Below are 27,618 nucleotides of genomic sequence, written 5' to 3'. Positions count from 1 at the left end.
TCACTGAGACCCCTGTTTTAATGGTGACCCCCACCCTGATGGGGACCCCAGGCAGATGTTAGGACCCTCCCTTGAATGGGGACATTGGGGACCCCCACCCTGATGGGGACCCCCATGGGGACACCGGGACCCCCCTCCCCCTTTCAGTGGGGACCCCCAAGGGCAACATGAGGACATTGGGGACCCCCATCCTAATGAGAATATGGGGACCCCCCAGGGAGACATGGCAACTCTGGGACCCCCATTTCAGTGGGGACATGGGGGCACTGGGACCCCCATTTTAGTGGGGACCCCCAGGGGGACATTGGGGACCCCTGTTTCAATGAGGACCCCCATTCTAATGGGGACCCCCACCCTAATAGGGACATGGGGACCCCGTGGGGACATGGGGACTTTATGACCCCCATTTTAGTGGGGAGCCCCGCCCTGATGGGGACATTGGGGACCCCCAGGGGGATATTGGGACCCTGCCAAGGATGGGGACACTGGGACCCCCCCCCCCCGTTTCAATGGGGACCCCCCACCCTAATAGGGACATTGGGGACCCCCATCCTGATGGGGACATAGGGGAGATTGGGGGGGGACAGGGGTGTGACTGTCACTATTCTAAAGGGACAGGAAGGGGGGGGGGGACAGCACAGGGGCAAATGGGGGTCACTGTCCCCATTTGTGTCCCCCTCCCCACAGGGGGTCCCATCGTTGTCCCCACCTGTCCCTGTTCCCATGGAGGGGGAGGGGTTCACATCCCCTCCCCCCCCCCCCCCCATTCCCCACCATCAGCATTCGGAGGGGGGAGGGGGAGGTGGGGGTCCCCTGGGGGTCTGAGGGGGGGGGGGTTGGGGGTCTGGGGTTGGGGTTTGGGGGGGGGGGGGGACAGCAATAAATTGGCACTTGGAGGGATTCTGCACATCGGTTCTTTATGGGGGGGGGGGGGACGGACACCAAGGGATGGTGATGGGGGCATAAAGGGACCTGGGGGAACATTGGGGGATATGGGGGGGGGCAACACAAAAAGGGACCCCGGGGGGGTCATAAAGGGACTTGGGGGGGGGGCAAATGAACATGGGGGGGGGGGGGGCACAAGGGGAAGGGGACCAAAGGATGGAGATGGGGGCACAAAAGGAGCCAGGGGGGACATTGAGGGATATGGGGTTGGGGGGGGGGACACACAAAAAGGGACCCCGGGGGGGGCATAAAGGGATTTGGGGAGGGGGGGGGGGGGCAAGTGAATATGTGGGAGGGGCATGGGGATTAAGGGATGGAGATGGGGACACTAAGGGGCCCAGGGGGGGATATGGGGGGGGGACACAAAAAGGGACCCCGGGGGGGGAATATGGGGGGGGGAGACACAAAAAGGGACCCCGGGGGGGGCATGAAAGGACTTTGGGGGGGGGGGGGGCATAAAGGGATTTGGGGGGGGCCAAGTGAATATGAAGGGGGGCATAGGGGGCACAAAGGGATCTGGGTGGGGGCACAGGGGGGGAGAAGACCGAAAGATGGAGATTAGGACACAAAGGGGGCAGGGGGGACATTGGGGGATATGGGGGGGGCGGGGGGACACAAAAAGGGACCCCGGGGGAGGGGATATGGGGGGGGGACACAAAAAGGGACCCTGGGGGGGGCATGAAGGGATTTGGGGGGGGGCACAAGGGGGAGGAGACCAAAGGATGGAGATTAGGACACAAAGGGGCCAGGGGAGACATTGGAGGATATGGGGGGGGGGGGACACAAAAAGGGACCCCGGGGGGGTCTGGGGGGGCCCGGGGGGGGTCGTTAAAAATTGGGTTTGTGCTTCTTGAGCTCCACCATGAGGTGGTGGATGTTGATGAGGTCGGCGCGGGCGGGGAGGGCGCGGAGGGGGGGCAAAGCCAGAACCTTCTGGAAGCGGTGGTAGTATTGGATGAGCTGCGTCAGGGCGCCCTAAAATTGGGGGGGGGGGGACACGTGGTCACGTGGTGTGGTTGTGGTTGGGGGGGGGGTCTTTAGGTGTGTGCCCCCCCCCAACCTGGATGATGCTGGTGCCGTTCTTGAAGTTGCTGAAGGAGCGCATGACGTCCTGGCTGAGGGATTCCACTGCGACCTTCCAGGACCCGGAGAAACCTCGCACCAATTGGGTGACGCGGGCTGCAGACCCCCCCCAAAATGGAAATTAAATGGGGGGGGGGGTCTTGGGGGGGTTGAGGGGGTCTTGGGTTGGGGGTTGGGGGTGATTTAGGGGAGTCCAGGGGGATTTTGGGGTCCTAAACCCCCCCCTTTGGCTCACTGCGACCTTCCAGGACCTGGAGAAACCTCGCACCAATTGGGTGACGCGGGCTGGAGACCCCCCCCCCCAAAATAGAAATTAAATGGGGGGGGTCTTGGGTTGGGGGTTGGGGGTTGGGGGTGATTTAGGGGGGGTCCAGGGGGATTTTGGGGTCCTAAACCCCCCCCTGTTTGGCTCACTGTGACCTTCCAGGACCTGGAGAAGCTGTAGACCAATGGGGTGACACGGGCTGGAGACCCCCCCTCCCCCCAAAACAGAAATTAAATGGGGGGGGTCTTGGGGGGGGTTGGGGGCGATCTGGGGGGGTCCAGGGGGATTTTGGGGGTCCTGACCCCCCCCCCCGTTTGGCTCACTGTGACCTTCCAGGACCCGGACAAGTGGGTGGTTTATAGGGGGGTCTTTGAAGGGGTTTTTTGAGGGGGTCTTTGGGGGGGGGGGGGTCTTGAGGGGGGTGTTTGTGGGGGGGGTCTTTGGGGGGGTCTGTGGGGGGGGGTCTGTGGGGGGGTCTATAGGGGGGTCTTCAGGGGGTCTTTTAGTGGGTTTCGGGGGGAGGTCTGGGGGGGTCTTTGTGGTGGGGGTCTTTGGGGTGTGTTTGAGGGGGGTGTTTGTGGGGGGGGTCTTTATGGGGGGTCTATAGGAGGATTTTTTGGGGGGTTTATAGCGGGGTCTATAAGGGGGTCTTTGAGGGGATTTTTTGAGGGGGTCTTTGGAGAGGTTTTTTGGGGGGGGGGCTCCCACCTTCCTCCCCCCGCAGCCTGTCCTGCTGCCCCCTCTCGATGAGGGTCTCCGCCTCCTTGACGAACGCAATCATCCCCCCGAAGGGCGGCGCCAGCAGCTCCTCGATGAACTCCTGGGGGGGCCATAAAGGGGGGGGGGTCACAAAATTGGGGGGGGGACCCCAAAGGGGGATGAGAGACCCCCCCAAACTGGGAGAGGATCCCCAAAATGGGATGGGAGACCCCCTAAAGTGGGGAGGGGAGACCCCTAAACTGGGAGAGGAGAGACCAAAGTGGGAGGGGAGACCCCAAAGTGGGAGGGGAGACCCCAAAGTGGGGTGAGAGACCCCAAAGTGGGAGGGGAGACCCCAAAATGGGGTGAGAGACCCCAAAGTGGGAGGGGAGACCCCGAACTGGGATGGGAAACCCCTAAACTGGGAGAGGACCCCTAAACTGGGATGGGAGACCCCAAAGTAGGAGGGGAGACCCCAAAGTGGGAGGGCAGACCCCAAACTGGGAGAGGACCCCACCCCAAATTGGGATGAGAGACCACAGTGCGGCAGAGGAGACCCCAGACTGGGATGGAAGACCCCCAAACTGGGAGAGGAAACCCCAAACTGGGAGAGGAAACCCCAAACTGGGAGGGCAAATCCCAAACTGGGAAAGGAGACCCCAGACTGGGAGAGGAGACCCTAAACTGGGAGGGCAGACCCCAAACTGGGAGAGGAGACCCCAAACTGGGAGGGCAGACCCCAAACTGGGATGGGAGACCCTAAACTGGGAGAAGACCCCCCCCCCAAATTGGGGTCCCCCCCCTCACCTGCGTGCGGGCGGACAGCAGCTGCTGGAAGCCTTCCACCTCTTTGCTCTCCTCCACAGCTCGCTCCTGGGGGCCAAATTTGGGGGGGGGTCTCAGGGTTGGGGGGGGGGCAGGGGGTGATGGGGGGGTGGATTTTTGGGGGGGGGGCTTTGTGAGGGATCTTTGTTGGGGGGTCTTCTGGGGGGGGGATTTGGGGGGGTCTTTGATGGAGAGTTCTTAAGGGGAGTCTTTGAGGGAGGGGATGTGGGGGGGGGTCTTCTGGGGGTCTCTGGGGGGGGTCTGGTAAGAGCTTTTTGGGGGGGGCTTTGGGGGGGTCTTGGGGGACGGTATGGGGGGTTTTTTGGGGGGGGCCTTTGGAGGATCTTTGAGTGGGGGTCTCTTTTGGAGGAGGTCTGGGGGGGTCGCGGGGGTCTTTAGGGGGGTCTTTGAGAGTTGTAGAAGGGGGGCTTTGGGGGGGGGTCTTTTGAGGGGGTCTGGGGGGGGGGTCGGGGGTCTTTGGGGGGTTTTGGGGTTTTTGAGGGGGGATCTGAGAGGGTCTTTGGTGGGGATCTTAAGGGGGGCCTGGGGGGGGATTTGGGGGGGGTCTTTGAGGGGTCTTAGGGGGCTTTGGGGGGAATCTGGGGGTCTTTGAGGTTTTTTTGGAGGGGGGGCTTTGGGGGGGTGTTTGAGGGGGGGTCTTTTGAGGGGGGTCTTTTGGGGGGACCTGGGGGAGTCTTTGAGTGGGATTTTTTGGGGGGGTCTTTGGGGGTCTTGGGGAGGGGAGATTGAGGGAATCTTTGAGGGGGGGTCTTTTGAGGGGATCTTGGGGGTCTTTATGGGGATTTTGAAGCAGGGTCTTTTGGGGGGGGTCTTTGGGGGGGATCTGGGGAGGTGTTTGAGGGGGGGGGGTTCTTTGCGGGAGGGGGGTCTTTGGGGGGGGTCTTTTGGGGGCGATTCTGGAGGGGCTCCAGGGGTCTTCAATGGGGGGTCTTTAATGGGGGATCTTTGGAGGGGGTCTTAGGGGTTTTTCATGGGGATTTTGAGGGGGGGGGGTTTGGGGGGGGGGGGTCTTTGGGGGGGGATTTTGGGGAGGTATTTGAGGGGGGGTTCTTTGTGTGAGGGGGGGTCTTTTGGGGGGGGTCTTTGGGGGGGGGTCCTGAGCTGTCTTTGAGGAGGGCTCTGATAAGGCGGTTCTGAAAGGGTCTGGGGGGGGGGGATCTTTGGAGGGTCTTTTAGGGGGGTCGTGGGGGGGGGGGGTTACTTTTGGGGGGGGGTCTTTGGGTGGGGGGGGGTCGGCGTTACCATGAGGACCCCCAGCATCATGTCGTAGTTGTTGATGAGGAAGATGAGCTGCTCCTTCCTGGACGAGAACTCGGCCGCCACGCGCAGCACCAGGTTCTCCACCTCCACCTGGTTTCATTGAGGGGGAGGGGGGGGGGTCCCAACGTGAGACCCCCCCCCAAAAAAAACCCACAACCAACAACACACAACCCCCCCCCCCAACACCCCCCCCCAATTCTCCTTAAACCCCTCCCAAAGACCCCCCTGCCACCTCCAAAACTGCCCTACGCACAAAGACCCCCCCCCCCCAAAATCCCCTTATCAGACCCCCCCCAAATACCAGCCCACCCCAGACCCCCCCCCAAATCTCCAACAAGACCCCCCGGACGACCCCCCCCCACAAAAGACCTCCCCTCTAAATCCTTTTACCAGCCCCCCCCAAAGACCTCTGAGCCCCTCAGACCTCCTTCAAGACCCCCCTCCCACCCCCACAGACCCCCCCAAAAGACCCCACCCCCTTCAAAATCCCCATACCAGACCCCCTCAAGGACCCCCCCCAGACCTCCCTCCACCCAAAGACCCCCCCAGACCCCCCAAATCCCCCCCAAGACCCCCCCTCACCCAAAGACCCCCCCAACCTGCAGCTGCCCCAGCAGCACATTGATCCTCCCATTGGGGAACCAATGATCTCCCCCCCAGACCCCCTCCACGACCCCACCACCCAAAGACCCCCCCCAAATCCCTCCCCAGCCCCCCCCCCAACCCAAAGACCCCCCAAATCCCCCCCCAGCCCCCCCCCACCCAAAGACCCCCCCCCAACCTGCAGCTGCCCCAGCAGCACATTGATCCTCCCATTGAGAAACCAATGATCTCTCCTCCCCCAGACCCCCTCCACGACCCCCCCCACCCAAAGACCCCCCCCCAAAATTCCCCCACCAGCCCTCCCAGGACCCCCCCCCACCCAAAGACCCCCCCCAAATCCCCCCCAAGACCCCCCCTCACCCAAAGACCCCCCCCAACCTGCAGCTGCCCAGCAGATCCTCCCATTGAGGAACCAATGATCTCTCCCCTCCAGACCCCCTCCACGACCCCCCCCATCCAAAGACCCCCCTCAAATCCCTCCCCAGCCCCCCCAGGACCCCCCCCCACCCAAAGACCCCCCCCCAACGCCCCCCACCTGCAGCTGCCCCAGCAGTGCATTGGTTCTCTCATTGGGGAACGTCTGGTTGATGCTGACGATGGCAGAAGAAAACTCTGCGTAACGCCGCGTTATCTGGGGGGGGGGGGGCACAAAAATGAGACCCCCCCCCCTCACTTTAAAGCCCCCCTCCCACATTACGACCCCCCCCCCCCCCAGATTACATAATGGGGCCGCGTGTCCAGAGAGCCCAACTTCTGGGGGTCGGTGCTTTGGATGCTGTGGATGTTCAGCTCCAAGATGTGCTCGAAGCGCGGCCACAGCAGCTCCAGCAGCGCCTCCCAGTACCTGCCAGCAGGGGGGGCGGCGTTAAAACCACCCCCAAAAGACCCCCCCCAAATTGCCCCCCAGCCCCCCCAGGACCGCCCCCACTCCAAAAGACCCCCCCCGACCCCAATTACCCCCCCCAGGACCTCCCTCAGACCCCCCCCCCAAAGATCTGCTCATTCTAAAAGACCCCCCCAAGGACCCCATCAGGACCCCACTCAAAGCCCCCACCCCAAAAGCCCCCCTCAAGATCCCCCCGACCCCAAAAACCCCCCCCAAAGATCCCCCCCCACCCCAAAAGCCTCCCCAAAGACCCCCACCCCAAATAATCCGTGCAGGACCCCCTGAAGACCCCCCCAAGGACCCCATCAGGACCCCCTTCAACCCCCCCCCTCCCCCAGAAAAGACCCCCACCCCAAAAGACCCCCAAAAGGCTCCCATCAGGACCCCTGTCAAAGCCCCCCCCAAAAAAGATGCCCCCAAAACCCCCCCACTCCAAAGACCACCCCCCCTCAGTACCCCCCTCAGGCCCCTCCCCACCCCAAACACCCCCCCTCACAGCCCCCCACCCCAAATACCCCCCCAGGACTCCCCCACCACCCCAAAAAACCCCCCAAAAGACCCCCTCAACCCCCCCCGAAAAAGACACCCCCAGAACCCCCCACCCTAAATAACCCCCCAGGACCCCCAAAGCCCCCCCCACCCCACAACCCCCCCCCCCCGAAGCCCCCTCCCCACCTGTCCATGGCAGGGCCGTTCCTTTTCACCCCCCCTACCCCAAAAGACCCCCCAAACGACCCCCTCAGCCCCCCCAAAAAAGACACCCCCAGAACCCCCCCACCCCAAATAACCCCCCCAGGACCCCCCTCAGACCCCTCCCCAAAGCCCCCCCCACCCCATAAGACCCCCTCCCACTCAGACCCCCCCCCCAAGCTCCCTCCCCACCTGTCCATGGCGGGGACGTTCCTTTTACCCCCCACCCCCCCAAAAGACCCCCTCAACCCCCCCCAAAAAAGACACCCCCAGAACCCCCCCACCCCAAATAACCCCCCCAGGACCCCCAAAGCCCCCCAAACCCCATAAGCCCCCCCCCGAAGCCCCCTCCCCACCTGTCCATGTCGGGGATGTTCCTTTTACCCCCCACCACCCCAAAAGACCCCCCAAACGACCCCCTCAGCCCCCCCAAAAAGACACCCCCAGAACCCCCCCACCCCAAATAACCCCCCCAGGACCCCCCAAAGCCCCCCCCACCCCACAGACCCCCCCCGAAGCCCCCTCCCCACCTGTCCATGGCGGGGACGTTCCTTTTGCCCATCAGGGCTCTGTAGCGCAGGGCGATGTGGATGCAGAGGAACACAGCGATGCCGTCGTAGCAGGCGCTGACGTAACCCTCCATGTGCTTCTGCAGACCCCCCCCCAAATTAAATCAGACCTAAATCCCCCCCCCATGGGGGTGGGGGGGTCCAAGGGCTCCAACCCCCCCCCAAAAGATCAGTGATCCAACCCCAAAACACCCCCAATCCATCCCCAAAGACCCCCAACCCAACCGACATCCCATCAGGCGCTGACTTAAACCCCCCCCAGAATAAAACCAGACCCCAAATCCCCCCCCCAAAATACCCCCCCCAAAGACCCCCATCCAACCCCAAAGACCCCCAACCCAACCCCAACCCAAGACCCCCCCCAAAGACCCCCAGCCCCCTCTAAAGATCCCCAACCGACGTCCCAACAGGCACTGATGTAACCCTCCATGTGCTTCTGCAGACCCCCCCCCAAATTAAATCAGCCCATAGAATGACCCCAAAATGCCCCAAAATGCCCCCAAAATGGCCCCAAAATGCCCACCAGGAACATGATGAGACCCTTCCCCATGACATCCCCTAAAATCAGACCCCAAAATGGCCCCAAAATACCCCAAAACGCCCCAGAATGCCCACCAGGAACATGGTGAGCCTCCCACCCAATGTAACCCCCAAAAGATGACCCCAAAATGCCCCAAAATGCCCCCCAAATCCCCCAAATGCCCACCAGGAACATGGTGAGGTTCCCACCCATATTAACCCCAAAAGATGACACCAAAAGGCCCCCAAAAACCCCAAAATGACCCCAAAATACCCCCAAATGCCCACCAGGAACATGGAGAGGGTCCCACCCAATGTAACCCCAAAAGATGACCTCAAAAAGCCCCAAAATGCCCTAAAATACCCCAAAAATGCCCACCAGGAACATGGTGAGGATCCCACCCAATGTAACCCCAAAAGATGACCCCAAAAGGCCCCCAAATGCCCCCAAAATGCCCCCCAAATCCCCCAAATGCCCACCAGGAACATGGTGAGGGTGCTGCCCGTCATGACCCCAAAAGATGAACCCAAAAGAACCCAAAATACCCCAAAATGCCCCCAAATGCCCACCAGGAACATGGTGAGGGTCCCACCCAATGTAACCCCAAAAGATGACCCCAAAAAGCCCCCAAATCCCCCAAATGCCCACCAGGAACATGGTGAGGGTGCGCCCCATGACGGCCCCATAGAGCTGCATGGCGTCCCCCCCCGACACGGCGAAGAAGTCGCAGAGGAAAAGGAATTCCCTGCAGCTGTTGTCCACCAGCGCGTAGTGCTGGCTGCGGAACAGCGCCTCGAACGGGTACTGGGGGTCAGAGGTCAAAGGTCAGCCCGGGGCCACAAGGTCAGGGGGTCAGGGATGGGGTTACGGGGTCAGGTGTGGGGTTACGGGTTCAGGGGTGGGGTTATGGGGTGAGATGTGGGGTTATGGGCATCAAAAGAGAGCCTCAAATGGGTACTGGGGGTCAGAGATCAAAGGTCAGCCCGGGGTCACAAGGTCAGGGAGGTCAAATGTGGGGTTACAGAGTCAGGTGTGGGGTTATGGGGTCAGATGTGGGCTTGGGTGTGAAGTTATGGGGTGAGATGTGGGGTTATCGGCATCAAAGTGAGCCTCGAATGGGTACTGGGGTCAGAGGTCAAAGGTCAGCCCGGGGTCATAAGGTCAGGGGGTCAGGTGTGGGGTTATGGGGTCAGGTGTGGGCTTGGGTGTGAAGTTATGGGGTGAGATGTGGGATTATGGGCATCAAAAGAGACCCTTGAATGGGTACTGGGGGTCAGAGGTCAAAGGTAAGCCCGAGATAGGCCAAAGGTCAAAGGGTTGTGGGGGGGCAGGTGTGAGGTTATGGAGTTACAGAGTCACTTCCGGGTCAATCTATTGGGGTGGGGGGGTGGGGGGTACGTGGTCACTTCCGGGTCAATGCGAGGGGAGTATGGGGTCACCTCCGGGTCAATGTGCAGGGGGGGGAGGGGCTACGGGGTCACTTCCGGGTGAATCCATGGGGGGGGCGTGGCGGGGTCACTTCCGGGACAATGTGTGTGTGTTGAGGGGGGGTACGGGGTCACTTCCGGGTCAAAGAAAGGGGGATATGGGGTCACCTCCGTGTCGATGTGCGCGGGGAGGGCAATGGGGTCACTTCCGGGTGAATGTAAGGGGGGGAAGGTGGCGGGGTCACTTCCGGGTCACCGTTCGGTTCTGACCCGGACGTCGCTGCGCTGCGCCGCGTGCGGGACGATGATGGGCGCCTCGAGCTCCGCGCTGCCCAGCAGCGCCCCCCGCTGCCCCAGCGTGAAAACCGTGTTGCGGCTCCGCAGCGGCGGCTTCGAGAAGAAGCGTCCGGCGTCAAGGCGAAAAACGGCGGCGGGGTTGGGGGGCAGAGATGGGGAGATGGGGGGCAGAGATGGGGCAGCTATGGGGTGGGGCTATGGGGCAGCTATAGGGTGGGGATATGGGACAGCTATGGGGCAGCTATGGAGCAGCAGTGGAGCAGCTATGGGGCGGGGCTATGGGGCAGCTATGGGGCAGGGCTATGGGGCAGCTATGGGACAGCTATGGGGCAGGGTATGGGGCAGCTATGGGGCAGCTATGGGGCAGGGTATGGGGCAACTATGGGGCAGGGTTATGGGGCAACTATGGGGCGGGGTTATGGGGCAGCTATGGGACAGCTATGGGGCGGGGCTATGGGGCAGCTATGGGGCAGCTATGGGGCAGGGTTATGGGGTAGCTATGGGGTGGGGTTATGGGGCAGCTATAGGGCAGGATTATGGGGCAACTGTGGGGTTATGAAGCAGCTGTGGGGCAGCTATGGGGCAGCTACGGAGCAGCAGTGGAGCAGCTATGGGGCGGGGCTATGGGGCGGGGTTATGGGGCAGCTATGGGGCAGCTATGGGGCAGGGTATGGGGCAACTATGGGGCAGGGTTATGGAGCAGCTGTGGGGCAGCTATGGGGCAGCTGTGGGGCAGCTGTGGGGCAGGGTTATGGGGCAGCTCTGGAGCAGGTATTGGGCAGCTATGGGGCAGCTATGAAGCAGCTATGGGGCAGGGTTATGGGGCAGCTATAGGGCACAGATGTGAGGTGAGGTGGGGTTATGGGGTGGGGTTATGGGGCAGCTATGGGGTGGAGTTATGGGGCAGCTATGGGGCAGGGCTATGGGGCAGGGCTATAGGGCAGCTATGGGGCAGAGATGGGTGGGGTGGGGTTATGGGGCAGTTACGGGGTATCTATAGGGCAGCTATGGGGCAGCTATGCGGTGGTTATGGGGCAGCTATGGGGCAGCCATGGGTCGCTATGGGGCAAGGATATCCTTCCTGGCCGTGTCCTCCACCCCCATGAGGTCGTCCTTCTCCGCCACCTCCTCGAACTGCGGGGACAGCAGGGGGCGCTGTGACCTCTGACCTCTGACCCCCCACTGACCTCTGACCCTCTGTGACCCCACAGCGCCCCCCAACCGCCCCCCTTGAGATCCCCACCCCCCCCAAATCCCCCTTTAAACCCCCAAACCCCCCTAGAATCACCCCAAACCATAAACCCCCCCAAGCCCCCCTAAAATCACCCCAAATCCCCCCCAACTGCCCCCAAACCCCCTTTCATCACCCCAAATCCCCCCCAACTGCCCCTAACCCCCTTTTAATCCCTCCAAATCCCCCTCAACTGCCCCCAAACCCCCCCTTCATCACCCCAAATCCCCCCAAACTGACCTCAAACCCCCTTTAATCACCCCAAACCCCCCTTTCATCACCCCAAATCCCCCCCAGCTGCCCCCAAACCCCCCTTTCATCACCCCAAATCCCCCCAAACTGACCTCAAACCCCCCTTTCATCACCCCAAATCCCCCCCAGCTGCCCCCAAATCCCCCTTTCATCACCCCAAACCCCCCCCCAGACCCCCCGCCCCCCACCCCCCCAGACCTGGAGCTTCATCAGGCGCGCAGTGTAAGCCTTGAAGTAGGACAGGTAGATTTTGCTCATGGTGTCCACGTACTGCTCCCTCACCTCCTGCGCCGCCGCCCGCTCGTTGCCCAGCAGGAACAGGTAGAAATACCTGCAGCAGGGCAGGGGGGGCTTATTTTTTGGGGGCGGGGGTGCAGGGGGGAAAGGGAGGAGGGGGTCGTCATTTTGGGAGGGGGTTTGGAGGTGGTTGTGGGGGGGGGTTTGGGGTGATTCTAGGGGGAAATGGGGGCAGTTGGGGGGGATTTGGGGAGGTTTGGGGGGATTCGAGGTGACTATAGGGGGTTGGGGGGGATTTGGGGGGACTTAGGGGGATTTGGGGTGATTATAGGGGGTCTGGGGGCTGTTGGGGGAAATTTGGGTGATTCTAGGGGGGTCTGGGGGCAGCTGGGGGGGATTTGGGGAGGTTTGGGGGGATTTGAGGTGATTATAGGGGGTCGGGGGGCAGTTGGGGGGATTTGGAGTGATTAAAGGTAGATTTGGGGGCAGTTGGGGGGGATTTGGGGGGATTATAGGGGGGTCTGGGGGCAGCTGGGGGGGAGTTGGGGAGATTTGGGGGGGTCTGGGGGCAGCTGGGGGGGATTTGGGGTGATTATAGGAGGGTCTGGGGGCATTTGGGGGAATTTGGGGTGGTTCTAGGGGGGTCTGGGGCCAGTTGGGGGGGATTTGGGGAAGTTTGGGGGGATTCGAGGTGATTATAAGGGATTGGGGGGGATTTGGGGGGGCTTGGGGGGATTTGGGGGGATTATAGGGGGGTCTGGGGGCAGCTGGGGGGAGTTGGGGAGATTTGGGGGGGTCTGGAGGCAGCTGGGGGGGATTTGGGGTGATTATAAGGGGGTCTGGGGGCAGCTGGGGGGATTTGGGGTGGTTCTAGGGGGGTCTGGGGCCAGTTGGGGGGGATTTGGGGAAGTTTGGGGGGATTCGAGGTGATTATAAGGGATTGGGGGGGATTTGGGGGGGCTTGGGGGGATTCGGGGGGATTATAGGGGGGTCTGGGGGCAGCTGGGGGGAGTTGGGGAGATTTGGGGGGGTCTGGAGGCAGCTGGGGGGGATTTGGGGTGATTATAAGGGGGTCTGGGGGCAGCTGGGGGGAATTGGGGTGGTTCTAGGGGGGTCTGGGGGCAGTTGGGGGGGATTTGGGGGGGCACGGGGGGGATTTGGGGTGATTAAAGGTGGATTTGGGGGCAGCTGGGGGGTTATAAGGGGTCTGGGGGGGATTTGGGGTGATTATTGCGGTGTTTGGGGGCAGTAGGGGGGATTTGGGGGGGGCTTGGGGGGATTTGGGGTGGTTCTAGGGGGGTCTGGGGGCAGTTGGGGGGATTTGGGGGGGGTTTGGGGGTCTCTAGGGGGGATTTGGGGGTCTAAAGGAGAGGATGGGGGACTTTATTGTGGGATCTGGGGGTTTGAAGGGGGGGATTTAAAGGTTTTAAGGGGGTCTGAATGGGGGATTGGGGTTTAAAGGAGGGGGTTGGGGGGTCTGAATATTTGGGGGGGGGTCTTTGGGGGGGTGGGGGGGGCGGAGAGCCACCTGTATTTGAGGAGGGCGGTCTGTGGGATCTGGTAGTTGGTCATGGGGCGGCGGAACGACGAGATCTTCTGCAGCACGAAGTCCCGGATCTTGGACACGGCCTGGGGGGGCAGGGGGGTTATGGGGGGGGTTATGGGGGGGTTATGGGGGGCTGGGGGGGCTTTGGGGGAGGGGTATGGGGTTATGGGGGGTTATGGGGGGGCTATGGGGAGGGTTATGGGATCCTGGGGGGGTTATGGGGTCCTGGGGGGGTTATGGGGGGCTGGGGGGGCTTTGGGGGGGGGTTATGGGGTCCTGGTTGGGTTATGGGGGGCTATGGGGGCTTTGGGGGGGGGTTCTGGGGTTCTGGGGGGGTTATGGGGGGACTATGGGGGGTTATGAGATTATGGGGGGGCTATGGGGGGGGGTTATGGGATCCTGGGGGGGTTATGGGGGGGGCTATGGGGGGGGGGGCTATGGGGGGGTTATGGGGTCCTGGGGGGGTTATGGGGGTGCTATGGGGGGGCTGTGGGACACACTAGGGGTCTCTATGCGTCCCTATGGGTCCCTATGGGTCCCATGGGTCTCTAAGGGGTCTCTATGGGGTCCCTATGGGTTTCTGTGGGTCCCAATAGGTCTCTATGGGTCCCAATGAATCACTATGGGTTTCTGTGGGTCCCAATGGATCTTCAGAAGTTTCTATGGGTCCCAATAAGTCTCTATGGCTCCCAATGGGTCTCTATGGGTTTCTATGGCTCCCAATGGGTCTCTACAGTTTCTATGGGTCCCAATGGGTCTTTATGGGTCCCAATGGGTCTCTATGGGTCTGTATGCGTTCCAATGGATCTCTATGGGTCTCTGTGGGTTTCTATGGGTCCCAATGGGTTTCTATGGGTCCCAATGGGTCCCAATGGGTCTCTATGGGTTTCTATGGGTCCCAATGGGTCTCTATGGCTCTCTATGGTTTCTATGGGTCCCAATGGGTCTTTATAGGTCCCAATTGATCTCTATGGGTCCCAATGGCTTCCAATGGGTCTCTATGGTTTCTATGGGTCCCAATGGGTCTCTATGGGTCCCAATGGGTCTCTATGGGTCTCTATGGGTTCCAATGGGTCTCTATGGGTCCCAATGGGTCTCTATGGGTTCCAATGGGTCTCTATGGTTTCTATGGGTCCCAATGGGTCTTTATAGGTCCTAATTGATCTCTATGGGTCCCAATGGGTCTCTACGGATCTCTATGGGTCTCTATGGTTTCTATGGGTCCCGATGTGTGTCCGTGGGTCCCGCTATGGGGCACCTTGTCCTTGAGGCGCTGCAGGACGTGCTGCACGTCCCCGCAGGCCGCGGTGTCGTGGAAGGCCAGCTCCTTCACCGCCGCCATCTTGGCGTCCAGCGCCCGCAGCTGCTCCAGGAACGGCGGCTCCGTCACCGCAGCCTCCACGATGGCACTGCGGGGGGACGGCGGCCCCATAGAGCCCACACAGCCTCATGGACCCCATAGAACCCCACAGAACCCCACGGAACCCCATAGAGCCCCACGGAACCCCATAGAGCCCACACAGCCTCATGGACCCCATAGAACCCCATGGAACCCCATAGAGCCCACACAGCCTCATGGACCCCATAGAACCCCATGGAACCCCATAGAGCCCACACAGCCTCATGGAACCCCATAGAACCCCATGGAACCCCATAGAGCCCACACAGCCTCATGGACCCCATAGAACCCCATGGAACCCCATAGAGCCCACACAGCCTCATGGACCCCATAGAACCCCACGGAACCCCATAGAGCCCCACGGAACCCCATAGAGCCCACACAGCCTCATGGACCCCATAGAACCCCACGGAACCCTATAGAGCCCACACAGCCTCATGGACCCCATAGAACCCCACAGAACCCCATAGAGCCCACACAGCCTCATGGAACCCCATAGAACCCCATGGAACCCCATAGAGCCCACACAGCCTCATGGACCCCATAGAACCCCACAGAACCCCATAGAGCCCACACAGCCTCATGGACCCCATAGAACCCCACGGAACCCCATAGAGCCCACACAGCCTCATGGAATCCCATAGAACCCCATGGAACCCCATAGAGCCCACAGAACCCCATACAGCCTCATGGAGTCCCATAGAACCCCATGGAACCCCAGACAGTCCAGAAAACCCCATACAGACCCCATAACCCCCCCACCTGATCATGGTGGGTGAGACGAGCAGCTCGTCCAGCAGCTGCACCATAACACCCCATACAGACCCCATAGCACCCATACAGACCCCATAGCACCCCATAAACCCCCATACCGACCCCACCCCCCACCTGATCATGGCGGGCGACACGAGCAGCTCGTCCAGCAGCTGTGCTATAACACCCCATACAGACCCCATAGCACCCATACAGACCCCATAGCACCCCATAACCCCCCATACAGACCCCATAGCACCCATACAGACCCCATACAGCCCCCATATCCCCCACCTGATCATGGCGGGCGACACGAGCAGCTCGTCCAGCAGCTGTGCCATAACACCCCATACAGACCCCATAGCACCCCATAGCACCCCATACAGCCCCCATACCCCCCACCTGATCATGGCGGGCGACACGAGCAGCTCGTCCAGCAGCTGTGCCAGCCGTGCCCGCACGGCGCGCCGGTTGTGCAGGCGGACGTTCATGGCCACGCTGTGCTCCTGCAGCGCGCGGATCTCGCAGCTGATGCTGCTCAGGTCGCTCTGGAAGGCGCCCAGCATCTGCTCCATGCGCTGGGGGGCGGGGGGGGGACACGGGGGGTCCCACTGAGTGACACTGCTGGGTGCTGCGGCTCCCATTGGGGCCCGTTGCGCCCCATTGCGCCCCATTGGGTCCCATTGTGCCCTATTGGGTCCCACTGGGTCCCATTGTGCCCCATTGACTTTCATTAGATCCCATTGCGCCCCATTGGGTCCCACTGTGCCCCATTGACTTTCATTAGATCCCATTGCGCCCCATTGGGTCCCATTGCGCCCCATTGACTTTCATTAGATCCCATTGGACCCCATTGTGCCCCATTGTGCCCCATTGGGTCCCATTGACTTTCATTAGATGCCATTGCGCCCCATTGCGCCCCATTGCACCCCATTGCGCCCCATTGGGTCCCATTGTGCCCTATTGGGTCCCACTGGGTCCCATTGTGCCCCACTGGCTTTCATTAGATCCCATTGCGCCCCATTGGGTCCCATTGTGCCCCATTGCACCCCATTGGGTCCCATTGCACCCCATTGACTTTCATTAGATCCCATTGGACCCCATTGTGCCCCATTGTGCCCCATTGGGTCCCATTGCACCCAATTGACTTTCATTACATCCCATTGCGCCCCACTGGGTCCCATTGTGCCCCATTGGGTCCCATTGACTTTCATTAGATGCCATTGTGCCCCATTGGGTCCCATTGCACCCCATTGACTTTCATTAGATCCCATTGCGCCCCATTGGATCCCATTGTGCCCCATTGCACCCCATTGACTTTCGTTAGATGCCATTGTGCCCCATTGGGTCCCATTGAGTTTCATTAGACCCCATTGTGCCCCATGGGACCCCACTGAGTTTCATTGGACCCCACTGTGCCCCATTGGATCCCATTGAGTTTCATTGGGTCTCATTGTGCCCCATTGGACCCCATTGGGTCCCATTGACTTTCATTAGATGCCATTGTGCCCCATTGGGTCCCATTGTGCCCCATGGGACCCCATTGAGTTTCATTAGACCCCATTGTGCCCCATTGCGCCCCATTGGGTCCCATTGTGCCCTATTGGGTCCCATTGGGTCCCACTGTGCCCCATTGACTTTCATTAGATCCCATTGTGCCCCATTGCACCCCATTGTGCCCCACTAGATCCCACTGCGCCCCATAGGAGCTCACTGTGCCCCATTGAAATCCCATTGAGTTCCATTAGACCCCATTGTGCCTCATTGGGTCCCATTGTGCCCCATTGGGTCCCACTGCGCCCCATAGGAGCTCACTGTGCCCCACTGAACCCCATTGGGTCCCACTGTGCCCCATTGGACCCCACTATGCCCCATTGAACTCCATTGAGTTCCATTAGACCCCTTTGTGCCCCATTGGGTCCCACTGCGCCCCATAAGACCTCACTGTACCCCACTGAACCCCATTGGACCCCATTGTGCACCATTGGATCCCACCGCGCCCCATAGGACCTCACTGAACCCCACTGCGCCCCATAGGATCCCACTGTGCCCCATAGACCCCCACTGTTCCCGCCGTGCCCCATCGGATCCCACTGTACCCCATTGAACCCCATTGGGTCCCACTGCGCCCCATAGGATCCCACTGTGCCCCATAGACCCCCCCTGTTCCCGCCGCGCCCCCGGCGCCCACCTGCAGGATGGCGTCGCAGGCGGTGATCTGGTTGTGCAGCTCCGCGATGTTCTCGCTCTCCTTGATGTCTGCGCGGGGGTAAGGAGCTACACAACAACACAACAACACAACGACACAACCGCACAACGACACAACCGCACAACCTCACAACCGCACAACTGCACAATGACACAACCGCACAACAGCACAACTGCACAATGACACAACCACACAACAACACGACACAACAACACAACCGCACAACAACACAACTACACAACCACACAACAACACAACCGCACAACCGCACAACAACACAACCGCACAACAACACAACCACACAACCGCACAACCACACAACTGCACAACAACACAATGACACAACCACACAACACAATGACACAACGACACAACCACACAACTGCACAACGACACAACTGCACAACCACACAACTGCACAATGACACAACAGAACTGCACAACAATACACCCACACGACACAACTGCACAACCACACAACTGCACAATGACACAACAGAACTGCACAACGACACAACAGAACTGCACAACACACCCACACAACGACATAACTGCACAACCACACGACACAACCGCACAACCACACAACACCACAACCACACAACAACGCAATTGCACAACTGCACAACACCACAACTGCACAATGGCACAACAACACAACTGCTCAACCACACAAGCACACAACACCACAAGCACACAACAACGCAATTGCACAACTGCACAACCACACAACTGCACAACCACACAACTGCACAACAACACAACTGTACAGCTACACAACTGCACAACTACACGACGACACAACTACACAACAACACAACAGCAGAGCTCCACAACAACACAGCGACACAACAGCATGACGCCGCACTACATCACCACAATACTACAAAACCGCAACAACACACCACCACCACAACATCACAACACCACAACGCAACAGCGCAGCAGGCCAACAGAAAGATACAGTCGCAGATGGACACAACACAACGCAAACACCACAACAACACAACACCACAACGGCGCAAGAGCAGAGCAGGCTGACAGAAGGATACAGTCGCAGATGGACACACCACTCCACCACAACACCCCACCACCACAACAGCACAACAGGCTGACAGAACGATACAGTTGCAGACGTACACACCCCACCACCACAACATCCCACCACCACAACACCCCACCACCACAACACCACAACACCCCCACCACAACAGGCTGACAGAAGGATACAGTCGCAGATGGATGCATCACAACACAAACAGCACAACAACGCAGCACCACACTACAACACCACAACAGCACAACAGGCTGACAGAAGGATACAGTCGCTGATGGAAACACCACAACACCCCACCACCACAACACCACAACACCCCACTACCACAACACCACAACACCCCACTACCACACCACACCACCACCACAACAGGCTGACAGAAGGATACAGTCGCTGATGGACACACCACAACACCACACCACCACAACACCCCACCACCACAACACCCCACCACCACAACACCACAACACCCCACTACCACAACACCACAACACCACACCACCCCACCACCACAACAGGCTCACAGAAGGATGCAGTCGCAGATGGACACACCACACCACCACAACACCACAACACCACAACACCACACCACCACACCACCACAACACCCCACTACCACAACACCACAACAGCACAACACCACACCACAACAGGCTGACAGAAGGATACAGTCGCGGATGGACGCTCGCTCCACCTCCTGCAGCTCCGCCTCCACCTGCGCTGAGTACTGCCGCAAATCCACGCCCTGTGGGGCAGGAATGTCGGGGGGAGGGGCACGGTGTGGGGCGGGCGGGGGGGGCTGTGGGGCAGGGGGGGCCATGGGGCAGGAGGGATGCTATGGGGCAGACTGAGGGGGCCAGGGGGATGCTGTGGGATGAAGGGATGCTGTGGGGTGCAGGGCACGGCACGGCGTGGGGTGGGGGGGCTGTGGTGGGGGGATGCTATGGGGCGGGGAGGGCACTGGGGGCGTGGGGGGATGCTGCGGGTGGGGGGAGAAAAGGGACGTTGTAGGGTGGGAAGGACTGTGAAGCAGGGGGGCTATGGGGCAGGGGGATGCTATGGGGCAGACTGAGGGGGTTGGGGGGAAGCTGCGGGGTAGGGGGATATTGGGGAGTTGAGGGGATATTATGGGATGGGGGGGTCGCTATGGGGCAGAGGGGGGGGCGGCGGGTCTCACCGTTTTCAGCGCCTCCTGCACCAAGGCGTCCTCCAGGTTGGCCTGGATGTGCACTGGGGGGGGGGAGGGGGGCACAGCGTCACTTCCAGCCCCACACATCTGCCCCATATCGCCCCCAGTGCGCCCCATAGCCCCCACGGTGTGCCCCATAGCCGCCCCATATCTCCCCGTGTCCCATATATCCCCCCATTTACCCCCCCGTGGCCGCCATACCCCCTCTATTTACCCCCCCACATCCCCCCATCCCCTGTATTTATCCCCCCGTGTGCCCCCCATCCCCTCCCACCCCCATATTCCTCCCCCACCCCCATTTCTCCCCACATCCCCCCTATTCCCCCAAATCCTCCCCATATCCCCCCGTGTGCCCCATATGCCCCCCACTCCCATATCTCCCCACACCCCCACACGTGTAGGGTCTCCCAACGTGCCCCACATCCCTCCCATATCCGTCCATATCCCCCTACGGCCCCCATGTCCCCCCCATATCCCCCTGTGGACCCCACATCCCCCTGCAAGCCCCATATCCCCCCCATTCCTACATGATCCCAAGCCGCATAACCCCCCCCTTCCCCCTTTTTCCCCCCATATACCCCTATTCCCCCATATGCCCCCCATATCCCCCTATGGGCCCCATATTCCCCCCCCATTCCCCCTTATCCCCCCCATGTCCCCCATATCCCCCTATGGACCCCATAGCCCCCCCCCCCCCTTCCCCCTTATCCCCCCCATATCCCCCTATTCCCCCATATACCCCCCGTATCCTCCCCATATCCCCCTGTGGGCCCCATATCTCCCCCCATTCCCTCTTGTCCCCCCCAAATCCCCCCCATTCCCCCATATCCCACCCATATCCCTCCCAATTCCCCCATATCTCCCCCATATCCCCCCCACATCCCCCTTATCCCCCCCATCCCCCTCTCCATTCCCCCATTCCCCCCCATTCCCCCATATCCCCACACCCCCCCCATGTCCCCCTATATCCTCACTCCCCCCCCTCCCCACACCCCCCCTCACCATCCACCCCGTCCAGCCCCAGCTCCAGCTCCAGCTCTTCCTCCGCCTCCGCCATCTCTGCGGTTTCCTCCATTTCCGGCGCTCTCCCTCTCAGCGCCACTTCCGGCGCTCTCCTTCTGACGCCACTTCCGCTACCGCAGCTGGCGGAACTTCCGGCACGTTCTCAAACCCCCCCCTCGGGAGAGCACGTCCGGTGCTAGAGTCGCTTTCCGCTGACGTCAGTTCCGCTCCCTTTCTCTGTCTCTTCCGGAGGAGCGCGGAGGCCGCCGCCATGGTGAGAGAGGGGGGAGCGGCCGCCATCCGCCGCCATCCGGGCCCGCGGAGGACGGGATGGGGCGGGGAGGGGATGGGGGGGAGCGGAGGGGGCGCGATGGCGGCGGCGGGGAGCGGGGGGAGCGGGGAGCCGCCATTCAACGGCGCCTCGGGGCCTGGAGGGGAGGTGGGGGGCACGGCGCGCGGCTGTGCGCACCCGTAGCGATCGGCCGCATCCCATAATGATCGGCCGCATCCCATGACGGCGTTTCCCATCCCATAGCGCCCCTTCCCATCCCATAAGGACCGGCCCCATCCCATGGTAACCGATCCCGTCCCATAAAGGCCCTTGGCATCCCATAAGGACCGGCCCCATCCCATAACGACCGTCTCCATCCCATAATGACCGTCCCCATCCCATAATGACCATCTCCATCCCATCATGACTGAGCCCGTCCCATAATGGTCCTTCCCATCCCGTAAGGATTGGCCCCATCCCATAAAGGTCCTTGCCATCCCATAATGACCATCCCTATCCCATAAGGACTTTGCCATCCCATAAAGACCGGCCCCATTCCATCAAGGCCGCCCCAATCCCGTAATGACCGTTTGCATCATGTAATGACCATCCCCATCCCATAATAGTCCTTGCCATCCCATGAGGACCGGCCCCATCCCATAAATGCGGTCGCCATCCCATAATGGCCGCCCCCATCTCATAATAACCGTCCTTATCTCACAGACGCTGCCCCCATCCCACAGCCACCCTCCCCAAGCTCTGGGGACCATCCGCACCCCATAGGCTCTGTCCGCCACCATCCCATAATGCCCCCCCCCATCCCATAATAACCCCCCACATCGCATTATGGCTGCCCCCAATCCCCAGAGATGCTCCCCATCCCATAAATGCTGCCGCCATCCCATAGGGCCGGTCCCTATAGGAACCCACCCCAAACCCCAGAGATTCCATCCCATAATGATCGTCTCCGTCCCATAATGACCGCGACCATCCCCGGCCCCCCCAGACTGTCCCCATCCCATAATAACCCTCCCCAAACCCCAGAGACCGCCCCCATCCCATAGCGATCGTCTCCATCCCTCACCCCACGATGCCCTTCTCTATCCCACAATGCCCCTTTCTGTCCCACAATGCCCCTCTCCATCCCACAATGCTCTTCCCCGTCCCACAATGCCCTTTTCTATCCCATAATGCTTTTTTCCATCCCATTATTTCAGTCTCCATCCCCCAATGGCCGCTCCCATCACACAGTGGCGGCTGCCATCCCATAATGCTTGTCTCCATCCCATAATGACCGCCCCCATCCCACAGCACCGACCCCCATCCCGTAATAGTTTCCAACCCATAATGATTGTCTGCCATCCCATAATTTCTGTGTTCCATAATGATTGTCTGCCATCCCATAATTTCTGTGTTCCATAATGTCTGCCCCCACCCCATAACATTCGTTTCCATCCCATAATATTTTTGTATCCCATAATTTTTCTGTTTGTCCCACTATGGCTGCTGCTGTCCCATAGCATCCGCCTCCATCCCTCTCTGTCCCACAATTCCCCTCTCCGTCCCACAATGCCTCTCTCCATCCCACAATGCCTCTCTCCACCACACAATTCCCCAGCCCATCCCACAATGCCTCTTTCCATCCCGTAATGCTTTTTTCCATCCCATAATTTCAGTTTCCACCTTTCAATGGATGCCCTCATCTTTCAATGGTGGGGGCCATCCCATAATGCTCCTCTCCATCCCATAATGCTATTTCCCTGTCCCATAATTTCAGTTAGCGCCTTTTAATGGCTGCCCCCATTCTATGATAATCAGTGTCCATCCCATAATACTCACTGTCCATCCCATAATTTCGGTCCCCACCCCACCGTGGCCACCCCCAAACGCACAATGGCTGCTGCCATTCCAACATGGCCGCCCCCAAGCCCACAATGGCTGCTGCCATTCCAACATGGCCGCCCCCAAGCCCACAATGGCCGCTGCCATTCCAACATGGCCGCCCCCAAGCCCACAATGGCTGCTGTCTTTCCAAAATGGCCGCCCCCCATCCCCACAATGGTTGTCCCCATTCCCACAATGACCGCCGCCATTCCAACATGGCGGCCCCCATCCCCACAACGGCCGGGCCCACCTCGCAGTGGCTGCCATCATTCCATAATAGCGCTGTCCATCCCATAATATTCATTTTCTATCCTGTTATTTCAGTCTCCATCCCATAATTTCACTCCCCGCTCCACAATGGCTGCCCCCCTCCCCACAATGACCGCCGCCATTCCAACATGGCCGCCCCCATCCATCAGTGCTGGTTTCCATCCCATAATATTCGCGTTCTGTCCCGTAACGGCGGGTGCCCATCCCATAATAATCCCGCTCCATCCCATAATGCCGCAGTCCCTGGTGATCCCGGAGAAATTCCAGCACATCCTGCGGGTGCTGAACACCAACATCGATGGCCGCAGGAAAATCGCCTTTGCCATCACCGCCATCAAGGTGGGGGGGGGGGGCACTTCCGGGTGTGCGGGTGGGCACTTCCGGGTTGGGGCACTTCCGGGTTGGGGTACTTCCGGTTGGGTATTTCCGGTTGGGGGCCACTTCTGGGTGGGAGAGGGGGAACCTTTTGGGTGGGGGGGGAGTGGCTCCTTTGGGTGGGGGGGGGGGGGACGACTTTTGAGTTGGGGAGGGGGGCAGCACCTTTGGGGGGGGGGGGGGGGTCACCATGGGAGGGGGGCTTTTTTGGGGGGAGAGGCGAGGGGAGGGGAGCACTTCCGGGTTTGGGGGACACCTTTTAGGGGGGCACCACCACCCCCCACGGCCGCCATCTTGTTTCTTTTCCATTGGGTTTGTGGTCCTGGCTGCCGTCTCGTTTCCCCCATTGGATTCATGGCTATGGCCGCCATCTTGTTTTGTTCTCCAACTCTTCCACCACCGCCATCTTGTTTCCCCCACCACCACCACCCCCGGCTGCCATCTTGTTCCCCCCATTGGATTCATGGCCATGGCCGCCATCTTGTTTCCCCATTGGGTTTATGACCCCGGCCGCCATCTTGTTTCCCCATTGGATTCATGATTCCAGATGCCATCTTGTTTCCCCATTGGATTCATGGCCATGGCTGCCATCTTGTTTTGTTCTCCAACTCTTCCACCACCGCCATCTTGTTCCCCCCATTGGGTTTATGACCCCGACCACCATCTTGTTTCCCCCACCACCAACCCCCCCGGCCCCCATCTTGTTTCCCCATTGTGTTTATGACCCCAGCCGCCATCTTGTTTCCCCACCACCACCCCTGCAGCCGCCATCTTGTTTCCCCCATTGGGTTTATGACCCCGGCCGCCATCTTGTTTCCCCATTGGATTCATGGCCATGTCTGCCATCTTGTTCCCCCCATTGGGTTTATGACCCCAACCACCATCTCGTTTCCCCCCCCACCGCCCCCCCGGCCGCCATCTTGCCCCCCCATTGGGTTTATGACCCCGGCCGCCATCTTGCCCCCCCAGGGCGTGGGTCGGCGCTACGCCCACGTGGTTCTGCGCAAGGCCGACATCGACCTGACCAAGAGGGCGGGGGAGCTGACGGAGGACGAGGTGAGCGGGGACCCCAGGGCGCCCCTGGACCCAACAGGGGGCTGGGGGGGGGTGAATCGGGGTCACCCCCCACCCACGGGCGCCCCCCGACCCCCCGCAGGTGGAGCGGGTCATCACCATCATGCAGAACCCGCGGCAGTACAAGATCCCAGACTGGTTCCTCAACAGGCAGAAGGACGTCAAGGACGGGAAGTACAGCCAGGTGGGGCTGGGGGGGATGTGGGGCGGGATGTGGGGCTGGGGGGCAAAGGATGGGAAGTAGAGCCAGGTGGGGCTGGGGGGAGGTGGGGCGGGATTTGGGGCAGGATGTGGGGCTGGGGGGGGGGGAGATGGGGGTTGGATGTGGGGCAGGATGTGGGGCTGGGGGGGAGATGTGGGGCGGGATGTGGGGCTGAGGGGCGAAGGATGGGAAGTACAGCCAGGTGGGGCTGGGGGGGATGTGGGGCAGGATATGGGTTGCTGTGGGGCAGGATGTGGGTCGCTGTGGGGCAGGGCTGGGAGATGTGGGGCAGGGTTGAGAGATGTGGGGCAGGATGTGGGTCGCTGTGGGGCAGGATGTGGGTCGTTGTGGGGCAGGGTTGGGCGATGTGGGGCAGGATGTGGGTCACTGTGGGGCAGGAATGGGAGATGTGGGGCAGGGTTGGGAGATGTGGGGCAGGATGTGGGTCGCTGTGGGGCAGGGTTGGGAGATGTGGGGCAGGATGTGGGTCGCTGTGGGGCAGGGTTGGGAGATGTGGGGCAGGATGTGGGTCACGGTGGGGCAGGAATGGGAGATGTGGGGCGGGATGTGGGTCGCTGTGGGGCAGGGTTGGGAGATGTGGGGCAGGATGTGGGTCGCTGTGGGGCTGGAGGTGACCCCGCTGTGCCCCCCAACCCCGGCAGGTTCTGGCCAACGGCCTGGACAACAAACTGAGGGAGGATTTGGAGAGGCTGAAGAAAATCCGAGCTCACCGGGGCCTGAGGCATTTCTGGGGGTGAGTGGGGGAAATCTATGGGGCGGGGGGGGATCTGTGGGGCGGGGGGAATCTATGGGGCGGGGGGGGGATCTATGGGGTTGGGGGGATCCTTGGGTTGGGGGCGGATCTATGGGGTGGGGGGGACCCATTGGGGGGGGCAATGGGGACGGGGGACGGGGTAATGGGAACTTATGGGGTAATGGGGGCAATGGGGGTGTGGGGCAGCGAGGGCATGTGGGGGGAGTTATGGGGCAGTGGGGACTTACGGGGCAATGAGGATTTATGGGGTAATGGGGACTTACGGGGCAGCGGGGATTTATGGGGTAATGGGGATTTATAGGGCAGTGAGGACTTATGGGGCAGTGAGGACATATGGAGGGAGTTATGGGGCAATGGGGACTTAAGGGGTTATGAGGACTTGTGGGGCAATGGGGAGTTCTGGGGGTATGGGATCTTATGGGATAATGGGGACGTGGGGGGCAGCGGGGACCCATGGAGGGACTTATGGGGCAGGGGGGACCTATGGGGACGTATGCAGGGACTTATGGGGCAAAGGGGGACTTATGGGGACCCATGTACCCCACTTGTGGGGCAGTGGGGACGTATGGGGACGTATGCAGGGACTTATGGGGCAGAGGGGGACGTATGGGGACTTATGGGGCAGTGGAGACGTATGGAGGGCAGTGGCGACCCATAGAGGGACTTATGGGGCAACGGGGACTCATGTACCCCACTTATGGGGCAGTGGGGAGGCATGAGTGGGTGTTATGGGGTGAGGGGGACGTAGGGGGGGCAGTGGTGACCCACAGAGGAACTTATGGGGCGGTGGGGACCCGTGGAGGGACTTATGGGGCAAAGGGGGACCTATGGGGACTTATGGGGCAGTGGAGATCTATGGAGGACGATGGAGATCCATAGAGGGACTTATGGGGCAGGGGGGACTTATGGGGAGCCACGGAGGGACTTATGGGGCAGTGGACGATCTGCCCCCCCCCGACCCCCATCCCGCCCCACAGGCTGCGCGTTCGGGGGCAGCACACGAAGACCACCGGGCGGAGGGGCCGCACTGTGGGGGTCTCCAAGAAGAAGTGAAGCCACGGGGGGCAATAAAGGAATCGGACCGACGGCTGCGTGTGGTCACTGCCCCATAAGTGGGGGTCACTGCCCCATAAGTGGGGTCACAGCCCCATCAGTGCGGGTCACTGCCCCATAAGTGGGGTCACAGCCCCATCAGTGGGGGTCACTGCCCCATAAGTGGGGTCACAGCCCCATCAGTGCGGGTCGCTGCCCCATAAGTGGGGTAACTGCCCCGTTATGGGGGTCACTGCCCCATAAGTGGGGTCGCTGCCCCATAAGTGGGGGTCACTGCCCCATAAATGGGGTCGCTGCCCCATAAGTGGGGGCCACTGCCCCATAAATGGGGTCGCTGCCTCATAAGTGGGGTCACAGCCCCATAAGTGGGGTCACAGCCCCATAATGGGGGTCACTGCCCCATAAGTGGGGTCACTCACCCATAAGTGGGGGTCGCCGCCCCATAAGTGCGGTTGCTGCCCCATAAGTGGGGTCACTGCCCCAGAAGTGGGGTCGCTGCCCCATAAGTGGGGATCACCACCCCATAAGTGGGGGTTGCTGCCCCATAAGTGGGGGTCACAGCCCCAGAAGTGGGGTCACTGCCCCAGAAGTGGGGGTCGCTGCCCCATAAGTGGGGTCACAGCCCCATCAGTGCGGGTCACTGCCCCATAAGTGGGGTCACAGCCCCATCAGTGCGGGTCGCTGCCCCATAAGTGGGGTAACTGCCCCGTTATGGGGGTCACTGCCCCATAAGTGGGGTCGCTGCCCCA

The 27,618-nt window shown here is 61.0% G+C and overlaps 2 protein-coding genes across 4 annotated transcripts; one reads left to right on the top strand and one right to left on the bottom strand.

Annotated features, from left to right (window-relative positions):
* Window positions 1-1,743: 1,743 nt before the first annotated feature.
* On the bottom strand, window positions 1,744-21,096 carry VPS52 (VPS52 subunit of GARP complex). 3 transcript variants are annotated; one of them, XM_090129113.1, is made up of 19 exons: window positions 20,966-21,096; window positions 19,952-20,004; window positions 19,444-19,519; window positions 17,700-17,767; window positions 15,911-16,086; window positions 14,615-14,765; window positions 13,339-13,439; window positions 11,772-11,904; window positions 11,167-11,224; window positions 10,064-10,197; window positions 9,015-9,170; window positions 7,808-7,926; window positions 6,422-6,545; window positions 6,237-6,332; window positions 5,081-5,188; window positions 3,800-3,865; window positions 3,002-3,113; window positions 2,006-2,124; window positions 1,744-1,920 (listed from the first exon to the last, which is right to left on the bottom strand). In XM_090129113.1, the coding sequence occupies exons 1-19, from the start codon at window positions 21,036-21,038 to the stop codon at window positions 1,774-1,776; spliced, it is 2,070 nt and encodes a 689-aa protein (XP_089985239.1). In that variant the 5' UTR covers window positions 21,039-21,096; the 3' UTR covers window positions 1,744-1,773. The 3 variants fall into 3 exon arrangements, with proteins under 3 accessions (XP_089985239.1, XP_089985241.1, XP_089985240.1); XM_090129114.1 differs by lacking the exons at window positions 1,744-1,920; window positions 2,006-2,124 and adding an exon at window positions 2,132-2,313; XM_090129115.1 differs by lacking the exons at window positions 15,911-16,086; window positions 17,700-17,767; window positions 19,444-19,519; window positions 19,952-20,004; window positions 20,966-21,096 and adding an exon at window positions 15,644-15,902.
* RPS18 (ribosomal protein S18) lies at window positions 20,971-26,902 on the top strand. Its single transcript, XM_090129205.1, has 6 exons — window positions 20,971-21,239; window positions 23,631-23,729; window positions 24,735-24,821; window positions 24,922-25,023; window positions 25,704-25,795; window positions 26,794-26,902. The coding sequence occupies exons 1-6, from the start codon at window positions 21,237-21,239 to the stop codon at window positions 26,867-26,869; spliced, it is 459 nt and encodes a 152-aa protein (XP_089985331.1). The 5' UTR covers window positions 20,971-21,236; the 3' UTR covers window positions 26,870-26,902.
* The last annotated feature ends 716 nt before the right edge of the window (window positions 26,903-27,618 follow it).

Source organism: Phasianus colchicus, chromosome 35 (assembly GCF_987193195.1).
Source record: "Phasianus colchicus chromosome 35, bPhaCol1.hap1.1, whole genome shotgun sequence".
Lineage (NCBI taxonomy): Eukaryota > Metazoa > Chordata > Aves > Galliformes > Phasianidae > Phasianus > Phasianus colchicus.
This window is presented reverse-complemented; position numbering and strand designations above follow the sequence as displayed.

Excerpts from the sequence above, each read along its gene's own strand:
- RPS18 (XM_090129205.1), top strand. Across the intron at positions 24,822-24,921 it reads GGGAGCTGACGGAGGACGAG|GTGGAGCGGGTCATCACCAT; the intron begins GTGAGCGGGGAC and ends GACCCCCCGCAG. Across the intron at positions 25,796-26,793 it reads GGCCTGAGGCATTTCTGGGG|GCTGCGCGTTCGGGGGCAGC; the intron begins GTGAGTGGGGGA and ends CCCGCCCCACAG.
- VPS52 (XM_090129113.1), bottom strand. The coding sequence starts at position 21,038 with ATGGAGGAAACCGCAGAGATGGCGGAGGCGGAGGAAGAGCTGGAGCTG. Across the intron at positions 11,225-11,771 it reads CGCGCCTGATGAAGCTCCAG|TTCGAGGAGGTGGCGGAGAA; the intron begins GTCTGGGGGGGT and ends CTGTCCCCGCAG. Across the intron at positions 5,189-6,236 it reads CACTGCTGGGGCAGCTGCAG|GTGGAGGTGGAGAACCTGGT; the intron begins GTGGGGGGCGTT and ends CAATGAAACCAG.